Genomic DNA, 21,236 nt, shown 5'->3' with positions numbered 1-21,236 from the left:
CTCCTGGTCATGACCTGAACGCCCAAAGACAATCCATCCATGCATCCTTAGACATTTTCACCTTTTTCTCATATGTACACTGCATTTATTGCATCTCGTCTCCTTTTCTACAAGCTAATTTATCCAGCAGCAGGGGGGTTTATTCTGGCACAAGGCTGACATGTAGGGAGACAAAGCCCTTGAATTCCTCCCAGCTCCAAGGTGGTCAAAGAGAGTTGAACGTGGGGTTGTCATTACCGACCAATCTGATGTATTGAAATAAAACAGCATCTGAAAATATTTCCTTGCTGCATTATCGAGCATTAAACCCTCAACTTTAATCTAGTTCCCTGTGAAAGTAATACATTGTGTAAAGGTAGTAGTAAAACAAGATTGAAGCATCGCCACTAGAATTAAAAAGATGGAAAAATAGACACAGACACAACACACAACACACACACACACACACACACACACACACACACACACACACACACACACACAACACACACACACACACACACACACACACACACACCACAACACACACACACACACACAACACACACACACACACACACACACACACACACACACACAGACACACACGCTGTTGGAGTCCAAAAGGTTTATAATGAACACATATTGAGCACAGTAACAGTGTAATGGTCTCTTCAGCCCACCAGTGAGAGAGTGGACCAGCTCGGAGGTCTCCACGTCGTACAGGTTGGCAGGCCCGGTCCCAGGACGCCGTCACAACCTGCTTGCCTCCAACCAGCCAATCAGCGGCGATCACCACCCCCTGATGGCTGCGTAGAGTCGTGGTCGCCGCGCGGACAGACGGACAGTCGTTGGGACCGTCCACCTCGACGTCGGCCTCGTCTTTATCCGAAAAGTCCACGTCATCGTCGCAGGGTGTTTGCTGACGACACAAGAAATTAAGTTTCAGAAACAACGGAAGTTTCTAAAGAGAAACTCAAATCAGTTGTTGATGCTCACGCTGATGTCAGCAACTGGCTGCGGAGTCGGCAGCTGCACCATGTATCTCCAGATGTGAGCTGTCTGGTCTCCAGAGGCTGGAGGGGGGGGGGGGGGAGAAGAGAGAGAGAGAGAGAGAGAGAGAGAGAGAGAGAGAGAGAGAGAGAGAGAGAGAGAGAGAGAGAGAGAGAGAGAGAGAGAGAGAGAGAGAGAGAGAGGAGAGAGAGAGAGGAGTGAGAGAGAGAGAGAGAGAGAGAAGCGCGAGAGCGAGAGAGATTGGGCAAAACCAGTATCAGAACCAAGATGACCCTTCCTACAAATATTACTGTGTGAAAGAAGTGTGTAAAGACACTCCACCATTCGACTTTGGAGGTTAAAACTTGTAATGAAATGTTAAAAATGTATTGTCGTAAATGAAAAATGACAGGACATATTAAAACGTGTACATGTATGTATGTATGTATGTATGCATGCATGTGTGTATGCATGTGTGTATGTGTGTGTGTATGTGTGTTTGGGGTGTTCAAAAAACAAAAAAATTGATTCACATTCATTAGTCGATTCAAGCTGTACAGATTCAAACTAGATTCATAGAATTCAAAAAAATCAATTTATATTTTGTGTTTTGTAATGGCGTGTGTATTATCACATGGGAAAAGTAACTACATTTACATTCTGAGGATCTTTTTAATTTGAGAATCAGTTTTGAATCTAAAATCGATTTTTAATCAAATCTTGAGCCTAAAACTAATATCAAATCATTACATTTTCTGAATCCTGCACCACTAGCATGTGTATGCATGTGTGTATTCATAATTTCTTTTAATTTAAAAAAAAAAAATTATTTGAATTTGACTAATTTGTGTTTTGTTTGTGTTGGTTTTCTTGCCTGTACTGAAAAGTACATGTGCTTATATATCTTTTTATATTTTTTTAACATGTTAATGTCTAAAATGTTAACTTTGACACATATTTAATCTTGAGCTCATTCCAGGTTCGGCCCCAAGAGGTTTTACAGCTTCTCAGTCATCCAGGTCAAAGTTATCCTATGAAGGTTAAACCAAGGGCAACTGGACCGAGAGTCTTTTGCAGTTCTTCATTCACTAGAGATTCCTCTCAGATAAGAGACGAGCAGCTTTAACCAGATTAAGTCCAGATGCCCTCGTTTTTTTTTAACCTTCCTTGGATTGCTCTTATTTTGATTTGTGTAAATTGATTATTCCCGCTGTGGAAGCACTGCAGCTGTAAAGAAATATACAGAAAACCACCTGATGTGGCCGCTACCGCCAAGAATTTTAAGGATGTTTCAGTTTCATGGATTTTTTACCTGTTAGAGCCATCTGTTCAGTGGGGTGGAACTTGATAGAGTTGACTGTGGAGACAGAGACACAGTAGACGTATTACGTCACGCCATAACAGACACTATTGTGATAGCACTTAACCCTAACCTTCAATTTTCTGATGGCTTCTTCCAATTAGCCTTCATTTAAATTGAGTTAAAAAGAAATTAACATTTTGAAGAGAGCCCCTACATTTTCAAAAAACTTTGTAACAGTACAAAGAGGTTCTGTGCGAGGACAGTTTAGTGAATTTAATCTGATCTATTCTTACACTTGTACTGTACATTTCTAACTCTACCTGATCCTTGATGGCCCATATACTTAAGGAGACACTTTCCCGTCTCAATGCTCCACAGCATCGCAGAATGATCTGTTGAGAAAGTATGGATGGATACAAAAAAGGGAAAGGAAGATGAGATTTAGAGTTAAAGCAATTTTACTACTGTGTACATTTAACAGTGTTTTTTAAAGATCTTATACAAAAATTAACCTTTTTCCCCACAGTGGAATCAATAAAAAAAAAATGCATTTAGATATGATAAATACAATTCTAAGAATGGAGAAGAAGACCTGACATTTTAAGCAGCGACAGTGTAAAAACCAGGAAAACCGGCAAAGATTTAAAAGGAAAAACAAATTACTCAAGTTAAAGACAGACAGCAAAAGATTAAGCCAAAGAGAAAGTAAAAAAAAATAATTTTGAGGACATTTGAGGAAAGAAATAGACAATACAATGAGTGAACTACCTGCAGATGCAGTACCGAGCACCACAGGTTGAGTCCTGGTGACGCTCAGGTCCCAGATGCCGTCTCTGTGGCTGACGTACTCCTTTACCAGCTGGCACACCGCTCTGGACGTGGTCGCTTTAAAACTGGAGACGATCTGACACCGACATCAAAACACACATTAACACAGCAAGGAAATCACAGCCCTGAACCTGACAGGGTTCCTACACACTTCTCAAAACAGCATCTTCTACGCCGTTTATATCTAAGCTTCTAAATCTGTTGTGTGGGTTATTAACACTGATGTGTTTTAGCATTGCCACACTTGGAAATTGGCATTTTGGGGGTTTAATAAGACCCAACAGTGATCCTTTTTAGAGATAATTAAGGTCTCTTATTTTAAAATCCTTTTTTTTTTTTAATCACATTAGTGAAAAACCTTAGTATAATACAAGCCAATTTAAAAGGTTTCACATTTTCCCCACACTCTTTCCTTGTTTTTACAAAATTTCAATGCCTGGAAATGATGCAATTTACATTTTTCAGACTTCTGCAGAGCTGTGTAGGAACCCTGTTCGGATGGAGGGAGGATGCGGGTCAGCGGGACTGAAGAGCTGCTCAGCAGGGCCCGTGTAGTATGCCGGGGCTAAAGAAGCTTTGGTTGTCAACAGCGTTATTCCCATCAGTCCTGGGTTCAAGAGGTTTTACCTCCGCCCCCAAATAAAATCTTTATTGGTATTTGTTTTAAGGCTTTGGTGCGTAACTTTGATATTAATGAATGTCCGTTTTATTCAAGCCATTATTAAATGAGTAGCTACAAAAGCTAATTAAGACTCCGCAGATCTCTATTTCTCAGCATGGCTTTATTGCGCAGAAACTCTGGTGAATATTATTACCTCTTCTGAAGAGTTCATGTTTTTTTAATCCCCCGTGTCTCCTTGGCTACTAGCAACTGTGTGGAGGACGGGTGAGGGTGCGTGCGTAATCACGGAAGACTTGTATCGTGTGGATGCACCTGCAGTTTGGTTGTCATTACTTAGAAATCCTCTCGAAATGACAGAAACTACGCACTATAGCTTTAAGCACATTCTTGGTGGGGTCGCCACCAATCTGATGCTCCAAAATGCCTTTTAACCCTTATGTTTTCTTCTGGTCTAATTTGACCCGTTTTTAAAAGTTTTTTTTCCAGAAATATGGATTTCTTTCAACCAAAATAACTTTGATGCATGTATGTACGCTGTATGGAACCCATGAAACAGTCTTCAAAAGGTTTAGTAAATGATTACTTTTATTGAATATTGGGTGTTTTATAGAATTTGAAAGCATTTGAAAAAAAATGTTTAAATGGTTTCCAAACCGTATCCTGACTAAACTTTGACATAAACCAGTCTGTGATCCACTCAACATCCTCTGATAGTAACCATTAGGCAAAATAAATCATAAGTTTTACTTTTTTAACAGAAAAAATAGGTATGTCAATAAACTTAGTTTTATTGACCAGTCTTTTTTTTTTTTAAAGCATCGGAATAAGTGACAAAAAAAAACAACCTAAAAACTGCCAGGATGACATTTCCATGGTTCATGGTGGACAGGAAGACTACACAAGGGTTAACCAAACACCATCAAAGACCTGTCAACCCTGATCTGGTACCAACACAAACCATCAGTACTGTAAACTGCATTTCTCATACCAGGATTACTATAAATGCAAAAAAAATGGAAAAAGAGGGGGCAAAAAATACTGTGTTATGGTGAGACAAAGAACTTATCAGTAATGATTATCGGTCTTATCGAGGTTTGGTGAGGATGTTTACGTTAAAGATAGGGATGATACAAACTGGACCCTCGGCTCGCTTTGGAAACAGACCACTAAATAAGTTCCAACTAAAAGGAAGCAGGAGAGAAAGAATGGCATCATTCATGTGAAAGATTTATCTCAGGCTGAAGATACAGAGAATTCCCATTCATCTGTCAAGATATTAAATCAACGAATTATAGTCAAAATAAAACAGAAATGACGTTACAGATATGATTCAAATACCATTGCTAAGCGTGGTGAGTTTGCAAGCATTACGGCAGATTGTCTTGTAAAAAAAAAAGAAGAAAAAAAAAGGAAAAAACGGCTTCTTTGCTTTGGCTAAGTTTGACAGATAATGTATAACAGCGTGACGATGTTAAAGTGTCAGCTTGACGCTGGATGGACAGTAATTTGTGAGAATAATGATGCAACTAGCTGCATTTAAAAGGAAGAAGCAACAGGGATTGGAAGGTTTAAGGAAATGCGAAGCATCGCAGAAGAAGCTTTGAGTAAGTGGCTGAGAGGCGGATCTAACGCATCCAGCAGGTTAACGCTTTACACTTGGTAGCTTCAGCGTGCAGTCTGCCATAGCCACATCAAGATTAACCTGGTTTTACTATCAATAGCACAGTTAAAAAGGGAAGTATTTTTCAAATCAGTATTTCTTTAGTTACAGACAACAACTAACAAAAGTTAGCACGTGATAGAAGTTTAAGTAAACCATTATGTTGGCTAATTTTAGCTTTGTTGTAAAGTATATTTTTAATATACAGTATATGTATATATTTTTTTCTAAATCTACGGAAGAAGATTAGGGCCACTGGTGAAAATGTATGTGAGTTCTGACTTTTTTTCTCCGAATTCTGAAATTAAAGTCAGAATTCTAACTTTAATCTCAGAATTCTGAGTCAGAATTCTGAGATTAAAGTTAGAATTCTGAGATTAAAGTTAGAATTCTGAGATCAAAGTTAGAATTCTCACTTTAATCTCAGAATTCTAACTTTAATCTCAGAATTCTGACTCAGTCAGAACTCACAAATTTTTCACCAGTGGCCCTAATCCTCTTCCGTATAAATCAAACTAGCAGTAAGTGAAAAAAATGTGTTATTTTTTAAATTTGATAGAGCCGACTTCTTTCAAGGCACGTTACCTGATACATTTGTTAACAGAGAAGGTGTTAACTCCTCAAACCTTAGTGAATATTTGTTGTTCTTAAAAGGATTCAAAAAAGATAAAAAATAAAATCTGATGTGGCTGTGCACTTTTCAGCCGACCACACTCTGCCTTAAGCAATGATCTAAAGCAGCCAACTACTCATCCACCTTGAGTATTTTATTAATCAAGGTGCAAAAAGGCATTTTGAGGTAACAGCTGTAGCATCATGTTAAAGACGTCTCCGGAGCGTACCATTATGTGAATGCCGACAATAAGCTAAATGAAAACCAAGGAGGTGCAACTGAAGAAGCTTGTTAATGAGATCATAAGTTTTATCTCACACCAGAAACTGATAGAAAAGCTCAAACTCCTACATTTGAATGACCAAGTCTCTCGGGGAGGGCGTGTCGAGCCCCTGGCTGGGCTGTTCATGCATATTGGCACACAAGGGGAAGAAAGCAACAAGTATTACCCATGAGTCTCCACCCCACAACTCCCAACCGGATACGCTGAAGTTGCGGGATCCACCTACTCTGGCGTGGCAAGAGTTTGAACGCGGCTATGAGCAAAAAAAGGTGAAGAAAGACAGCAGTTCGAAAAAAAATGACTAAAAAAACAACGGAGCCGATTTATTCACCAGGTAGAGGTCAATGGACAGTTTTCTCAATGTTGTGATACAAGGTACCACCAGGTTCTCACAAGGTAAATTAAGACTTTAAGACCTTTTTAATATCATTTTGAATTAAATTTAATATCAACTTCATGAACACTATTAAAAGTATGTTGGATATTATGAAATATCAGAAAAGAAATAGTACAACATATTATGTTAGTACTTGATACAAAATGCTTTGTGATAAAACAATGCAGTTTTTAATCTTATGAAATGACAATACAAAGAATTTTGTAAATTAATTTTAAGACTTTCTAAAGAAATTTAAGACTTAAAAAGGCCTTTTTTTGAATATTCTTTTCTTTTTTAAGACCTGGCAGGTACCCGGTGATGAAATCATTTGATAAATAAAAAAAAAAAAACACACCTATGCAAGTAGACTTTAAATCTACAATATGCACAACAATGATTTAACAATCTCGGGATACTTTCTCTAGAAATCTTATTCCATTTTCTTTCGCAACGGCAACATTTTTTAAAAATAAAACTGTTTACCTTGCTTGTGGATGCCTTGTAGGTCGTCTTTAGTTTTTGTGACAGCTGGCTGGTGCTGTGGCTCGCTGTGGATTGTCAGAAATAATATATAAATTGATAACAAAGCAATTAATGTAGACATGTCACTATATACAGTACATGCCATCAAAAAGTCACGTAAACCCGATGTGAAAGGAGAGTGAACTGTGTCCCACCTTTTGTTTTCAGGGCTCCTTTGGCTAAATCTGCCCCTTCGAAAGTCTGCCCTTCTGCAGCCAAACGGTCATTCAGCGTTTCGATTTCTCGGCGCACTGAGAGTCAAACAGGTCACATGATAAAAGACGGGACAGCAATAAGACCAACTGCACTGCACTCTGAACGGCAACACAGCGCAGGTTTCACTGCCATCACTGGCGCCATGTTCAGACCAGGTTCAGACAGGTTTAGACCAGGTTCAGACCAGGTTCAGACCAGGTTTAGACCAGGTTCAGACCAGGTTCAGACCAGGTTCCAAGGCTAACAAGTCTAGTATAACCCTCGTGTCGTCTTCCCATCAAAATTGAAAATCAACACTTTTGTGGAAGCTTTTTATCAATGTTTTTAACTTTTTATGTTTTAGTCCCTTTTTTCAACACTTTTGACGCTTTTTTTCAATGTTTGTCACTTTTTTTGACGTTTTCAACACTACGTAACACTGACTTATTAACTTTAGTTTTACAGTTATTTTTTGGAATTTATGGTCAATAAACCTCATTTATAGGAAATTATACCTGATGTTTGAGTTAGAAAAGCAGACATTAGGAATTATTTAGACTGAAATTAAAGGAAAGTATGTTGATGGATATATAACATAACATCTAACTTTTACTCAACACTCTTTCAAAACCACTTAAATTTGTTTTTTCAAATGATTTGAAGCTGAATAAGACGCCCCAAAATTACCCATCAAAATCACCCCAAAGAGCGTTTTTGGGAATCAATCATGCTATTTTGGGTCATTACAACTGGGTAGTTAAAAAGAACAATGATAAAAGGAAAATGGGTCAATTTGACCCAAGGAAAACACGAGGGTTAAGTATAATACTTGTTCCACATCATGAGAGATTCTGAAATGATCCTGCTTAAAAATTCTTGCACTGGCCTCTTCAAAAACAGAAATCTCTAAGGATCAGACCAAAACTCAGCAGCGACACCAAAAAATGCTTGTGCTTGTAATTGAATTAATCATTTGGTTTGTAGCAATGTTGTTTACCAATTACTGCAAACGTAAAACTGAACGCCATTTTCATCCGTTGTTTTAACAGCAAAAAGAATCCATGTTTTAAGCAATGTAATTTTTTCCAAAGAAATTCAAACAGTTGCTGAATTTATGAGACATGGTCTACTTTCATTATGTTTTGTGAATGTATTCCTGCTCTTTAATGACAAATCAAAACATTTCACGGTTAAATGCTACATTAGTTATCACAAAAACAGGTACCATAATTGTTTTTGCAGCTTCAAGGTTGGAAAAAACAGAAGCTGTGTTTGACTAGATGAGGAAATGTGGTTAAAAAAAAAGTGCTTCTCTTAACAATTACAGTCAAATTGCCCTTCAGCAAAGCACTTAGCGGGAGTTTGTCCCTGTCTATCTGCACATTAATGCAGGAGACAGCTGTGCTGGGTATACTGGATTTTAATTAACCGCAGTTAAAAGTATATTTCATTTAGACTTACATTCCAGGTTTTCTATGTAGAGGTTTTCAAACTCCCTCTCGATCTGGCTGAACAGGTCCAGCAGATTGCTCCTCAGAGACAGGGGCAGTTTGGAGTCCTGCAGGGGGACAAAAGGGAGGACATGGGACAACGTGGACACATAAGTTCATCCCTGAGGAGAGAAGCAGGGAGCGTGTGCAGCTGGTTCTTCAGTTCAAATACTGGGTGTTAAAAATGAACAAATTCAAATCACTAAAAGGTCAGAAAGAAAGCACTCGAAATAAAAACGGTGGTTCGCACTTCTGCCTCACAGCAAGAAGGTTCTTGGTTCGAATCCAGGTCGTTCCGGACCTTTCTGTGTAGAGTTTGCATGTTCTCCCCGTGTCTGAATGGGTTTCCTCCGGGTGCTCCGGTTTCTTCCCAAAATAAAAGACATGCATGCTGGGTAACTAGGACTACAGTTGAAAATTAGCCAATTGGCTAACACTGGCACCTTTACAGAAATGTTGATTAATGTGCATTGTCCTAATCAAATAAATAAAAATAAAACTTTGTAGTGAAATACGATATAGAGATGAGATTTGGTGAAGTATTTATGAGCCTTCACACAAAACAAGTTTGGTATTTGGCACCACTAATACAGAACATACCAATGCAACAAAAACCCAGACGAAAATGCTCTGATCACACAATAAAAACCTTGAGGAAGGAAATAAGAGTGAACTTCTGTTTCAGGCTCCAACAGGAAAGACTCAATAAAAGGGTTACGGAGCTCAGCCTTAAAGGTCCCATTACATGCTGCTCTATGGCTGCTACTATATAGGCCTTAGTGGTCCCCTAATACTGTATCTGAAGTCTCTTATATAGACCTTAGTGGTCCCTAATACTGTATCTGAATTCTTTTATAGACTTAGTGGCCCTATACTGTATTGAAGTCTTTTACATAGACCTTAGTGGTCCCCTAATACTGTATCTGAAGTGTCTTTACATAGACTTAGTGGTCCCCTAATACTGTATCTGAAGTGTCTTTTAATAGACCTTAGTGGTCCCTAATACTGTATCTGAAGGTCTTTTATATAGACCTTAGTGGTCCCTATACTGTATCTGAAGTCTCTTTTATATAGACCTTAGTGGTCCCCTTATACTGTATCTGAAGTCTCTTTTATATGGACCTTAGTGGTCCCTAATACTGTATCTGAAGTCTTTTATATAGACTTAGCGGTCCCCTAATACTGTATCTGAAGTCTCTTTTACATAGACTTAGCGGTCCCTAATACTGTATCTGAAGTCTCTTTATATAGACCTTAGCGGTCCCTAATACTGGATCTGAAGTCTCTTATATATATTATATATATAGACCTTAGTGGTCCCCTAATACTGTATCTGAAGTCTCTTTATATAGACCTTAGTGGTCCCCTAATACTGTATCTGAAGTCTCTTTTATATAGACCTTAGTGGTCCCTAATACCGTGTCTGAAGTCTCTTTATATAGACTAGTGGTCCTAATACTGTATTGAAGTTCTTTTATAGACCTAGTGGTCCCTAATACTGTATCTGAAGTCTCTTTATATAGACCTTAGTGGTCCCTATACTGTATCTGAAGTCTCTTTATATAGACCTTAGTGGTCCCTTATACTGTATCTGAAGTCTCTTTATATAGACCTTAGCGGTCCCTTATACTGTATTTTAAGTGAGTCCCTTTCCCAAATTTCAATTCAATTTTTTGTCATATAGCGCTAAATCACAACAACAATGTGGCCTTGACCAACGGCCACTTTGCTTGTTTGCAAGCCATGATGTCTCTTGCTCACGGGCGGGCCAAATTTTCTGGGAGGGCAAAGCAGAGAAAGAGGAGGTAACCTTTCCCCGTATGACCTCATAAGGGTCAAGATTCCAGCCCATCTGAGCTTTCATTTCATCTGAGCTCGTTCGAGATGAGCCAGGTCTGCGCAGAATCGATCACCGGCGATCGGCGGCCGTTGCATGCCGGTTAGATTTGTGGCTAACTTGATCCCGACTTCACGCACACGTGGGCAACGATAATCTCACGAGAGCAAGGCGGCCGCAGTTCTGAGACACAGCTTTTCACCAACTGCAAGAGCCAGGCGGACCCAGAGCATGCTGGGAAACGCCGGCCTCTCAGCTGATTGGTTCACAATTGACTGAACATGATGACGTTTTATCTAAACTTTTGTTTTTGAATCGGAGGGATTTTAACTGCTATTTGTCGGATTTAAAAACTTATTCTGTACAGAACACGTGTGGCTGATAGTGACGTTAAGTCAGAGAGACTAAATCTTTTCAGATCATTGATCATCTACAGTCTGTCAATTAAAACCAGCAACAGATCACAGGTAGAGCATTTCAAGAGCTACTCCGTCATTAAAATACCTAGAAACTGTGTACAAAGCCGATATGTGGGTCTGATTAAAATCGGAATCGCACCACAGTGTTTTTGTCACTTCCTGTTCAGCCTGAAGGCAGGCAAAAATCGGAAACTGTCCGACTTTACCGTAGCTTCCCCCCCCCAGGGCTGCTGCCGCCTGCTCTCGTCCACTTTACAGGCGCGGCGCAGTTAATCTCGAATGAGCCTATTTTCTAAAAGGCAGAGCAGGATACCCAGGGCTCGGTTTACGTTCATCGCCTTTTCTAGCTGCTGGGTGACCATAGGCGGGCTGGGGGAACCAAAAACCTCATGAAGTGGAAATTTCATGCCGTGGGACCTTTAAAACAACCAGAATGTGTTGTTGGACAGCCCATAAACAGGTTTAAAATTTTGGACTGTTGGCTTGAACAAGCAAATTCATCCCAATGTACCACTGTGCAGTGTTTCAGTTAAAAAACATTATGGTGTAAATTCAAGTAGTTGAATTTTGAACTTGATTTCGACTCCCAAACATCACAAAAACTGTTGAGAAAAACAATTAACAGTGGTCTTTTTGTCTTGTATGTAAGTGACACGTGCACATTTACCCCTCCCAAAGGGGTAAACTCACGTAGCCAACATTTGAATATACATTTATTAATACTGTTTATTGATACCCGGACCCACACCCCCCACCTGAACCTGGCAGCACCCAGGAGGTCAACTGGCATCTCGCCAGCCACCAATCCACACTGTACTTTGGTCCGTACTGAGACTTGAACCAGCGTTCACTGATTTGTTTAATCGTTTCCCCGTTCAATAAATGCAACAATCTTTCCAAAAGCCAACAAGTAATCGGGTTAAATAATCGCGATTTCATATTGACCAAAATAATTGCGATTACATATTTTTAACAAATCAAGCAGCTCGAGCAAACATGGCATTAAAATTCGAATGACAGCCTCTTGTTAGTGAGCCTCTATTTTCCTGAAATTCCCACTCCAGGCCACATCTCCTCATAACTTTGTCCAATCATAATGAAACGGCTCAGTGGGTCTTTGTACCCGAGTGCCGTGTACTCGGCCTAATGCACTCACGGCTCGGGTTGAACTGCTGCCCACAGCTATATTTCCTAAAGAAACCAGTCAAGTGTGCGCTTAGCATTCACAGGCTGATGTTGGCAGCAGAAAGGGTTTGTGCATATGCGTGAAGACTCGCATACATCTGCATGTGTCTTGAGTCCATCTCACATCTGGAACGAGAGCAAACCGCTCAGACAGATGCAATCAGTTAAACTTACAGAACAGTTAAATCTACCTTCTCCTAACTTCTAAACAAAGACTTTGATGCTTTAATACCAATTTTTGAAAAAAACATTACAGTACTAATTTTCCACTTCCTTTATAGACTTTTACTGATCCAAAAAGGGAAGTTTCACACATACAGAATAGATCTATTTAATATATATTTACACTGACGTGACGCAAACTATACTCAAGCCTCTCAAAACACACCACACACTGAGCCTGTATCCGTCTGCTAATCATAGAAATTAGATTTTGGTAGAAGTATGCTTATTGGCTCAATGACGCTGATGAGATTTCATCCTTGAATATTGAACTTTGGTATTGAATGACAAGGCTTTTTTTTTTCCCAATACTCTTGACTATGGAGGCAATTTGGTCGATGTCCTAGTCACGAGTCATGTCATCTTGGGTTAAAAGCCCTGATTGTTTGGACAGTGTGGATGATAACTCCAGAAAATACAGCCAACTCTAGTCTTTTCCAGCATATCACCTGACAGGCAGGTCAGCAGCTCTTCCACACTCCAGCCGAATAATATCTTCTGGTGTTGGAAGCGGACGATATGGCCCTAATCTGCCTTCTAGTGGACATACGTTTCATTTTTCCAGGTACACGCAAAGTATGCAGGCAGGTACGTAAACAATGCTGTTCGGCCGCCGCTAGTTTGCGCATATGCATCGTTAAAAAGCTAGTGTATCTGAGCCTTAAAGGAGAATTCCAGGCGACAAGTAGTTTTGTTTGTAAATTGGGAGTGCTGTGTTATCCTCCTGCCAGCGTTAGGCAGCAGGCTTAAACAGAGCAAGTTTTAAACTTGTTTTTAGCCTCTTAACATGTTCAAAATGTCATTAAAAGTGCCTACTCATGTGCAATGATTCCTTCTGAGTAAACCGTGAATCTGACTGCAGTAGATGTGAAAGAAATGCATGAAAGTTGTGCAAATTCAACTCCGTTTAGTTCTTGTGTTGAGATGGCAGTTAGAGAGCTTAGGGACAAACACAGAGAAGAGATCAAACTAAAATACGCAAGCTATCAATTTAATGATTAAATATGGTAGCGTCTCCAAACTTCTCAATTATAACTTTTCTCCTGCTAGTCGTACTAGAGCACTTTTCAAAAATAAGCATATGTTTAATTTTGAAAATATGTTTGTATCTCCTTTCTGTGTTGTAGTTTGTAGACGGTCCCGAAGCACTCTGCAGGATCACAGGAACTAAACACAGCTGAATTAGCACAACTTTCATGCATTTCTGTCACATCTACAGCAGTCAAATTCACTGTGTTCACTCGGAAGGAACCACTGCACATGGGGAGGCACTTTTAAAGACATTTTGAACACGTTAAGAGGCTAAAAACACATTAAAACCATGCCCTGTTTAAGCCTGTTGGGTGCTAGCAGGAGTATAACACAGAGTAAACAGCACCAATTGGTTTGTTTTCTCTCTCTACTGACAGACCTCCACATTTATAAACAGATACATGTTGGAGTGAACCTGAATTTTCCTTTAACTGTTGCTGGAATATCATGAACATAGTTTAAAAATAAAAGGAATAGTATATATATTGACTCAAAATAAAGAAATCTATTTCAGAACAACCACACAACACCAACTGAGCTCTAACAAAACCTAAACTACACCTTTAAAGCTAGCTCTAAAAATAAATAAAAAATAAAATAAGACTATTTGAGGACTATTGTCTGAAACACGGAGGGCTAAACACCTGAAACTTACCTCCATTCTCATGAGGGATTCCAGATTATCAGAGGACTGGGACCAAAAAGGACCAGAGTGAAAAAACAAACAAAAAAAAGGTCATGAGGAAGGGATTACACTGCTTGCACCATGTTTGATTAGAAAGAGCTCCTTGCAAGTGGCCAAGATCCAGAATAATTTAATGGGTATTAGGTGTACGTGGTTCTTTTATGTTGAACTGTAGGTCATAAATTCAGCTTCCACATTCATGGTAGCAAAAGAAAACCATTTTCTTTCATTTAGGATGTTAAATGTATCCTCAAGTTGTCAGGAAAATAGAAAAGTAAGCTCCTCTAAACATCAAGAGGCAGCTTCATGATTAATAGTAGCATGGTACATATACATATCTAAAAAGAGTAAGAGTTAATCATTTAATCCATGATCTTGTTTTGCTTTCTCAGACGGTACGTAGGTTTTACCTTGCACAAGTGTACCAGTGGGGAAATTAGTACAAAAGGTAGTTGGTCTCATTTCCACATATGGTTACCTGCCTTTATCACAGTGAACTTTTTCGTAGCAGGAGGAGCACATGTGCTACTAATAACGCTAACGATGCCTCTGTCAGCCAAAGCAGTTAAAGAGCGGTCAGTCCTCGTTAATTTTATCACTTACACCTGTGTTTTTCCTTCCTTTGTCTTTGCAGGAAGAACACAGCACCGCAGTTATCAGGAGGAGAGTAGACTGAGGTTTAATGTCCAAGTTCTCTCACTGCACAACAAAAAAATGATGTTAATCTTTAGCAGGTTATGTGATGCAGGCCCCAAACTAATGGAAAAGATGTAATTCACGTACTTTTGGCATGTTTATTAATCAAATATAGTTGTTGAAACCGTTATTAGGACCTACATGTCGACTCTTCTGACAGTATTACAGTTTCCCTTAACCCACAGTCATGTTAGCATTTGTGTAAATTTATGTTTAATTTTTGTTTTTATAACCATAAAGTGCTGAGAAGAAACTTTCTTCTAGATTAGGGCACAAAACAGAAAAATATTATAAAAAAAAGCAAAGCAAAATTGTGTTAACTATGATTTTATGTATACTTGATCTCCAGTTTGCATGACACAGCAAACCATTCAACCTCTTTGTTATCGTATTAGTACGACATTATAATTGAAAGTAGTTACCAGACAAGAGTTTTAACTATGTAGTTCAGGTGTTACCAAATAGGTTAAACGAGACTTAGAAACTCAGTTTGTCAGGTTGTACTCAGTTGTTATTAAAGCCTGAGCAACCCGAGCGTACACGGACGCACAGGAAGTAGATGGACTTACGTTCCTCTCAAGTTATTCAAGGCCCGTGACACGCAGCGGCACAACTGATGTTGCCCGAAATAAACCGCAGCGAGGACGACGGCAACTTGACCCTGGCAGCTGTGCGGTCGGAGACAGTCAAATACAGAGCGGCATATCTGACTTTTGCCCCAAAATGAAACCGGCAGGCAGATTGGACAGAACCGCGCATGTCCTGGTCTTTCGTCTAGTGCCAAGGGGTCGTGGTCTTTGGTCGGGGAAAATTGGGACCGCCCCGGTCGAACCGGGACGTCTGTTCACCCTAACGGTGTTTTGCTTGACGCTACTGATGTTGCTTCTCAGGCTTTGGAAAATCCAGCTGGTTCTTAGATAATTGGCGAGTAGAACCAGCACCGGACTGGCAACAGCATCAGAACCAGAACCAGCACCTGGTTAGCCTTGGTGGAAAAGACATAAAGTGGGTCTGGCTTCTCCAGAATTTCAAAGCCAGACTGCAATGGCGGCTCGGCACGAAACACGCCGGACAGACTTGAGTCACCGGCCCTGCCTTGAGAGGAATGTAGCCAATCCTTGATTCAGTGTCTCTCATTCCTTTTTTGGGGGGGAATCCACATCTTTTCAGATAATAAACTCTGGGTCATTGTGTTTTCCCAGCATCCCTGGAGTAATTCAGCTCCTGATTACCTGGCCAGATTAAAACCCAGCAGGGCTCTCGTTCCTAAGAACCAGGAACAAGCACCCCTGATCTAAGCAATCCCACTGAGCAGTTCTGAATCCATCTGTTTTAACCACTGAGTGAAAACAACTTTACACCAATCATCCTGTAATTATGGCATGCTTAAAATAGCAACAATATAAACCATTATGTGGTCTCTAAATGGGTTCAACAAAACCTAATTGGCTAAGGCTTACAACAAGACAGCATACGGGTGCTAATAACAGTTAGCAAGCTAATGATGACAGACAGGAGTAATATTCGACATTCCAAGTGAGCAGCGGGACGTTCAGCCTGGTCTATCTAGTGTTTTTTTTGCACAGAAATGATGACTATTTAAATACTTGCTTAACACTTTTTCTTGGTGATTTGGGGTATTTTCACTGTGTAAATGATAGGGGCCGATTTGCATAAGAATTTACATTTTGTAATGTTACAAACTCCAATACAAATGTTTGTTTGTATGCATCAGGCAACTATGTAATAAAAATGAAACACTAAACATAATAAGCAGTCAAAGAAATAGATAAATACAAAAATAGCTTCTTGAAGTCTAGACATGCTAACAGCTTACTGCAAGTGCTGTGGACTGCTTACAGAGCCGTAGCACACTGATACAGATAATCTGCAAATTGCCAAACATCGGCCTGGCTAATTGCTCGTTCCCAAGTAAATGAGCGAGTCCTCACCTGTCCCTCCAGCATGTCTCTCTGCAGCCCGGAGCGCTCCTGCTCGGTGCTGTTGGTCCGGCGGATGGACAAGCTGTGGGACTTCCTCTTCTGCTTGGCCTGACGGGCGGCAGCGCTGCTCCCACTCTCCACGGGCATCCCTCCTTCCAAACCTGACGTGACCACGGCCTGAAAGTACAACATCAAAACGGGAAGAAGGTGACCAGAGAGTCAAGAGAACTAAATCTGATTGAAATAATCTGGGTGCGAGTCCCTCACTCAATAACTATACTTGACAGGGGGGTTGTATTTGGCAGCTTCCTGGTGTAAATGTGTGAAATGACAAAATGAATGAGTGTGAGACAGTGATGATGAGCGTACACGCTCATTACACCCACAGTAGGCACCTTGGGGTGAAACATGAGAGGCAACTGGAACAGAAACTGAGAAGTGGGCACCAATAACACAACCTTTTCTTCCTATATTTAGCTGGAGAAAGCTGAATTGCTCTGCATGGCAACGGTGTGTTACACTTAGCAATGTTCTATTATCAAGAAAATACCTGCAGAATGCCTTAGAGTTCAAACAAATAATGTATTTTCATTCATTCATTCAAACCTTTATTTAACCAGGATAAAAACTCCTTGAGATTAAAAATCTGTTTTACAAGAGCGTCCTGGCAAGTGGCAGCAGCAAATAGACAGAGACACTTACAGTAAATACATAAACACACTTTCACTCATATTCAAACAACAATGTCATCATAAAAAACCAGGGTCCTAAATCAATTTAAAAACAGTGACATACAGACTGCCCTTCTGCAAGGTCCTTTAACAAGCCTTTAAAAGAATAAAATGAGACCAACTCCTTCAACTGGAGTTCATTCTGAAGCTGATTCCATGCACATGGGGCTGCAAAATTAAAAGCCCTTTTGCCGAAGTCAGTGCGGGCTTTAGGGACTGTCAATAAAACCAGATCCTGTGAGCGCAGGTGATATGTTCCTGCAGACCTCGGGAGGATGGACGTGTTCAGATAAGGAGGAAGAAGTCCTAATACTGCCTTATAAATAAAAAGATGCCAGTGCATCCAACGCCGAATCGAGAGTGGAAACCACCCGACCCGAGAATACAGCAAACAGTGATGAGTGAGAGATTTTAAGTTTGTGATGAATCCCAAGGCTCCATGGGACACAGTGTCCAAAGCATGAAGACACTGGGAGGTGGAATGCATGTGCTAAAATATCACCGTAGTCCAAGACAGACGAGAATGTTGCATTCACAAGTTGGTTTTTTTTGCTTCAAATGATAAACAGGACTTGATTCTAAAGAAAAAAACCTAACTTCAATTTCAATATATTAACGTTCTGATCAATAAAATACACATAAACAAAAACAAATAATCACAGTGTTGCAGACAGGGACGTTGTAGAGCGTCCCCTGGTGGACAAACTATTCAACAACAACACTACTTCAACATGGTTGAAGGGTGTTTTGTCCGTTTTTATTTTATTTTTTTAAATATTCATTTAATGGCTATTATAAATGCTGATAGTTTGGAAAGTGCATAATGTGACCGCTTATATCTATATATATATATATTACATATATCATAATATATGCAACTAACTAACGATTATCTTTCTTTCACACATCATCATACAAACTGCTAAATAATGAATGCAATCTCAAAGCCTGTAAGTCAAAGTCAAAGTCAAAGTCAGCTTTATTGTCAATTTCTTCACATGTCAAGACATACAAAGACATCGAAATTGCGTTTCCCTCTATCCCACGGTGACAACAAGACATTTTTTTAACCAATTTGGTCCACAGACAAAACATAACATTCTAGTAAACAATCTAAAAAAGTAAAAATAAGAAGATATATACAATGTGGAAAATAAGAGCAGCCAAATTTGAGTTAAAAATGTGCAATTATGCGTACGGTCGACAGTCAATGTAATGGTGCAAAAGTCAGGCGGCAGCATAGTGGTGCCCGTTATGTAAGAGCAGCAGAAATGTGTTCCCAAGTGTTTTCAGGACAACAAAAAAGTGTGCAAAGTGTGCAAGTGGAGTAGTGCAAGGCAAGGCAGCCATTTTGGGTCCAAAGTCCAGGATATTTATCTAACTGAGGGTAGAGGGGGGGAGAGGGGGGAGAGGGGGGAGAGAGTTCAGCATCCTGTAGATTGCAAGCTTTGTCATGAGCCATTATTACCTTGTATTTATGTATAATAATGGCAAAAAAATAAATAATGCAAGTCTCTGATTTCCTTTTCCTAGCTTGAATTTATTTAACCCTCTTGTTGTCTTCTCGTCAAAATTGAAAATCAACATTTTCGTTGACGCTTTTTACCCATGTTTGTAACTTTTTTTGATCTTTTTGTCTCTGTTTTCCAACGTTTTTGACGCTTTTTTTCCAACGTTTGTCACTTTTTTTTGACGTTTTCATCCCTACGTAACACTAACTTATTAACTTTAGTTTTACAGTTATTTTTGGGATTCATGGTCAATAAACCTCATTTGTAGGATATTATACCTAATGTTGCAGTTAGAAAAGCAGAAATTAGGAATTATTGAGACTAAAATTAAAGGAATTTGATGTTGATGGATAATCCCAGACTGGAATATGTCAACTTTTACTCAACACTATTTCAAAAACACTCGTTCAAATGCTATAAAATTGAATAAAACGCCCCAAAATGAAGGAAAGTATAGATTTGTACTTGCCAAAGAGCTTAGGGAAAAAAATCATGTTATTTTGGGTTGTTAAAAATAACATTGATAATAATTATTGATAGATAATAATATTTTTATTATAGATAATTATTGATAGTAATGACATAACATAAGCCGGGCTACAGCTGTCACAACAGGGTGCCCTCTGACCCAGGAGGAGGTCTCTAGACACGAGGCAGGTGTTTCTATCTATCACCTGCAAGCCTTTAAAGTAACGTTTCTGTCATCCATCTGCAGCCTTGTTTAGCTGTCAGACACCTTGGCACCTTGGTAGTTGTAGTTCCTCATGCTGAGGGCAATGAAATGGACATTTAGCTTTGATACGTTATGTTGCGGTGCATGGGGGGGGGAATACGAAAATTAAGAATTAATACAATGCCCTGGCTGTACGTGAACGTTAACACTAGCAAGTCTGGACAGTGTCAGCCTCGTTACAGCCTGCGATGCTCAACATAGCGCTAAGAGATAAGCTAAGCTAAGCTAAGCTACCGTTATCCCCTTTAGCTAATGATGCTAATGAAACATGCTAATGGGCTAACGGTTGAAAACAACCTTCCCAAACGCAGAAAACCCAACTTACCAGAAAGTCTACACACACAAAGTTTTATTCCGGGATATTGTGCTAAATGTCGTCGTTTCCAACATTTTGGTCGGTGTGTGAGCACGCAGCGCAGTTATTTTTCGGGTGTCTAGACTCCGTGTTGACAGTTGACGAGCTCCGTTACGTGAGGAAAAAGATAACGAAGCCAATTCCGGCACGGGGATTTTCACAATAAAACCCAAATGTAGAACGTGAAACGCCCACCATTCTCCACTTTAACTCGGGTTAGTTTATTGTTGCGTATGAGCTGCGTGTGAGTCCTAAATGCTAATTTATCTGTGATGTATTTGTAATAGTGTTATTTACTTTTTACTGTCTCGATTGCTACTCTCAGTTCTTTTAAATCAAGGCTGAAGACCTTTCTATTTGATGCTGCCTTTCTTTAAATGACTAATCATTTCTTTAAATTTCTTATGCTGCACTGTAAATTGTATTCTTGTGTTTTATGTTTCTCTTTGTTTTTAACTGTCTATTCATGTGTTTTTAGTTTTTAATGCTTGTGATTTTTAACTGTTTTTACTTGTGTTTTATCTGTTTAACTGATTTTGTGTAAAGCACTTTGAATTGCCTTGTTGCTGAAATGTGCTATACAAATAAAGCTGCCTTGCCTTGCCTTGCCTTTAAATTGTTTGTACTGTTTGTATTCAAAGTGTATTCTTGCTGTAAAGCACTTTGATGGAAAGCGCTCTATAAATATTATATTATTATTAATACTTATTATATTATAATAATAGTATTGTCTTCTTAGGTGATCCCACACGCCAGGCCCTTACATATCAACTTTTATAGTTTTTATAAATTAATTGCACCTTACTGTTAATTCGGCATTTTAAAAACCTTCCAAAGGAATTCACATTAGAAAATAAAATATAAATATCAAGATAATTAACAGACGTACTTTTAAATCGGTCGTAGGCGGTCTTAATCTGACATAATCCTACAACCATTTACAGATTAATTATAAAAATACTATAAAAATATACAACTGTTTGTAATATAAAACAGTTGCTTTAGACGGTATTTTGTAGA

General features: G+C 39.3%; 1 protein-coding gene across 1 annotated transcript in view; it reads right to left on the bottom strand.

The window, feature by feature from the left end:
• LOC116699122 (WD repeat-containing protein 37) overlaps positions 1 to 20,375 on the bottom strand; it is a 24,993-nt gene extending 4,618 nt beyond the window's left edge. Inside the window, 12 exon segments of the mRNA XM_032531536.1 lie at positions 1 to 14; positions 663 to 711; positions 713 to 901; positions 979 to 1,055; positions 2,285 to 2,329; positions 2,596 to 2,667; positions 3,044 to 3,179; positions 7,144 to 7,208; positions 7,338 to 7,433; positions 8,839 to 8,935; positions 16,896 to 17,063; positions 20,187 to 20,375. The exon segment at positions 1 to 14 is cut by the window's left edge and continues 128 nt beyond it. Coding sequence (XP_032387427.1) covers positions 1 to 14; positions 663 to 711; positions 713 to 901; positions 979 to 1,055; positions 2,285 to 2,329; positions 2,596 to 2,667; positions 3,044 to 3,179; positions 7,144 to 7,208; positions 7,338 to 7,433; positions 8,839 to 8,935; positions 16,896 to 17,033 — 978 coding nt within the window. The 5' untranslated portion in view covers positions 17,034 to 17,063; positions 20,187 to 20,375.
• Positions 20,376 to 21,236: the final 861 nt, after the last annotated feature.

This window comes from Etheostoma spectabile, chromosome 12, assembly GCF_008692095.1.
Source record: "Etheostoma spectabile isolate EspeVRDwgs_2016 chromosome 12, UIUC_Espe_1.0, whole genome shotgun sequence".
Taxonomy (NCBI): Eukaryota; Metazoa; Chordata; class Actinopteri; order Perciformes; family Percidae; genus Etheostoma; species Etheostoma spectabile.
The sequence above is the reverse complement of the archived record's forward strand: the minus strand, read 5'-3'. Positions and strand labels throughout refer to the sequence as shown.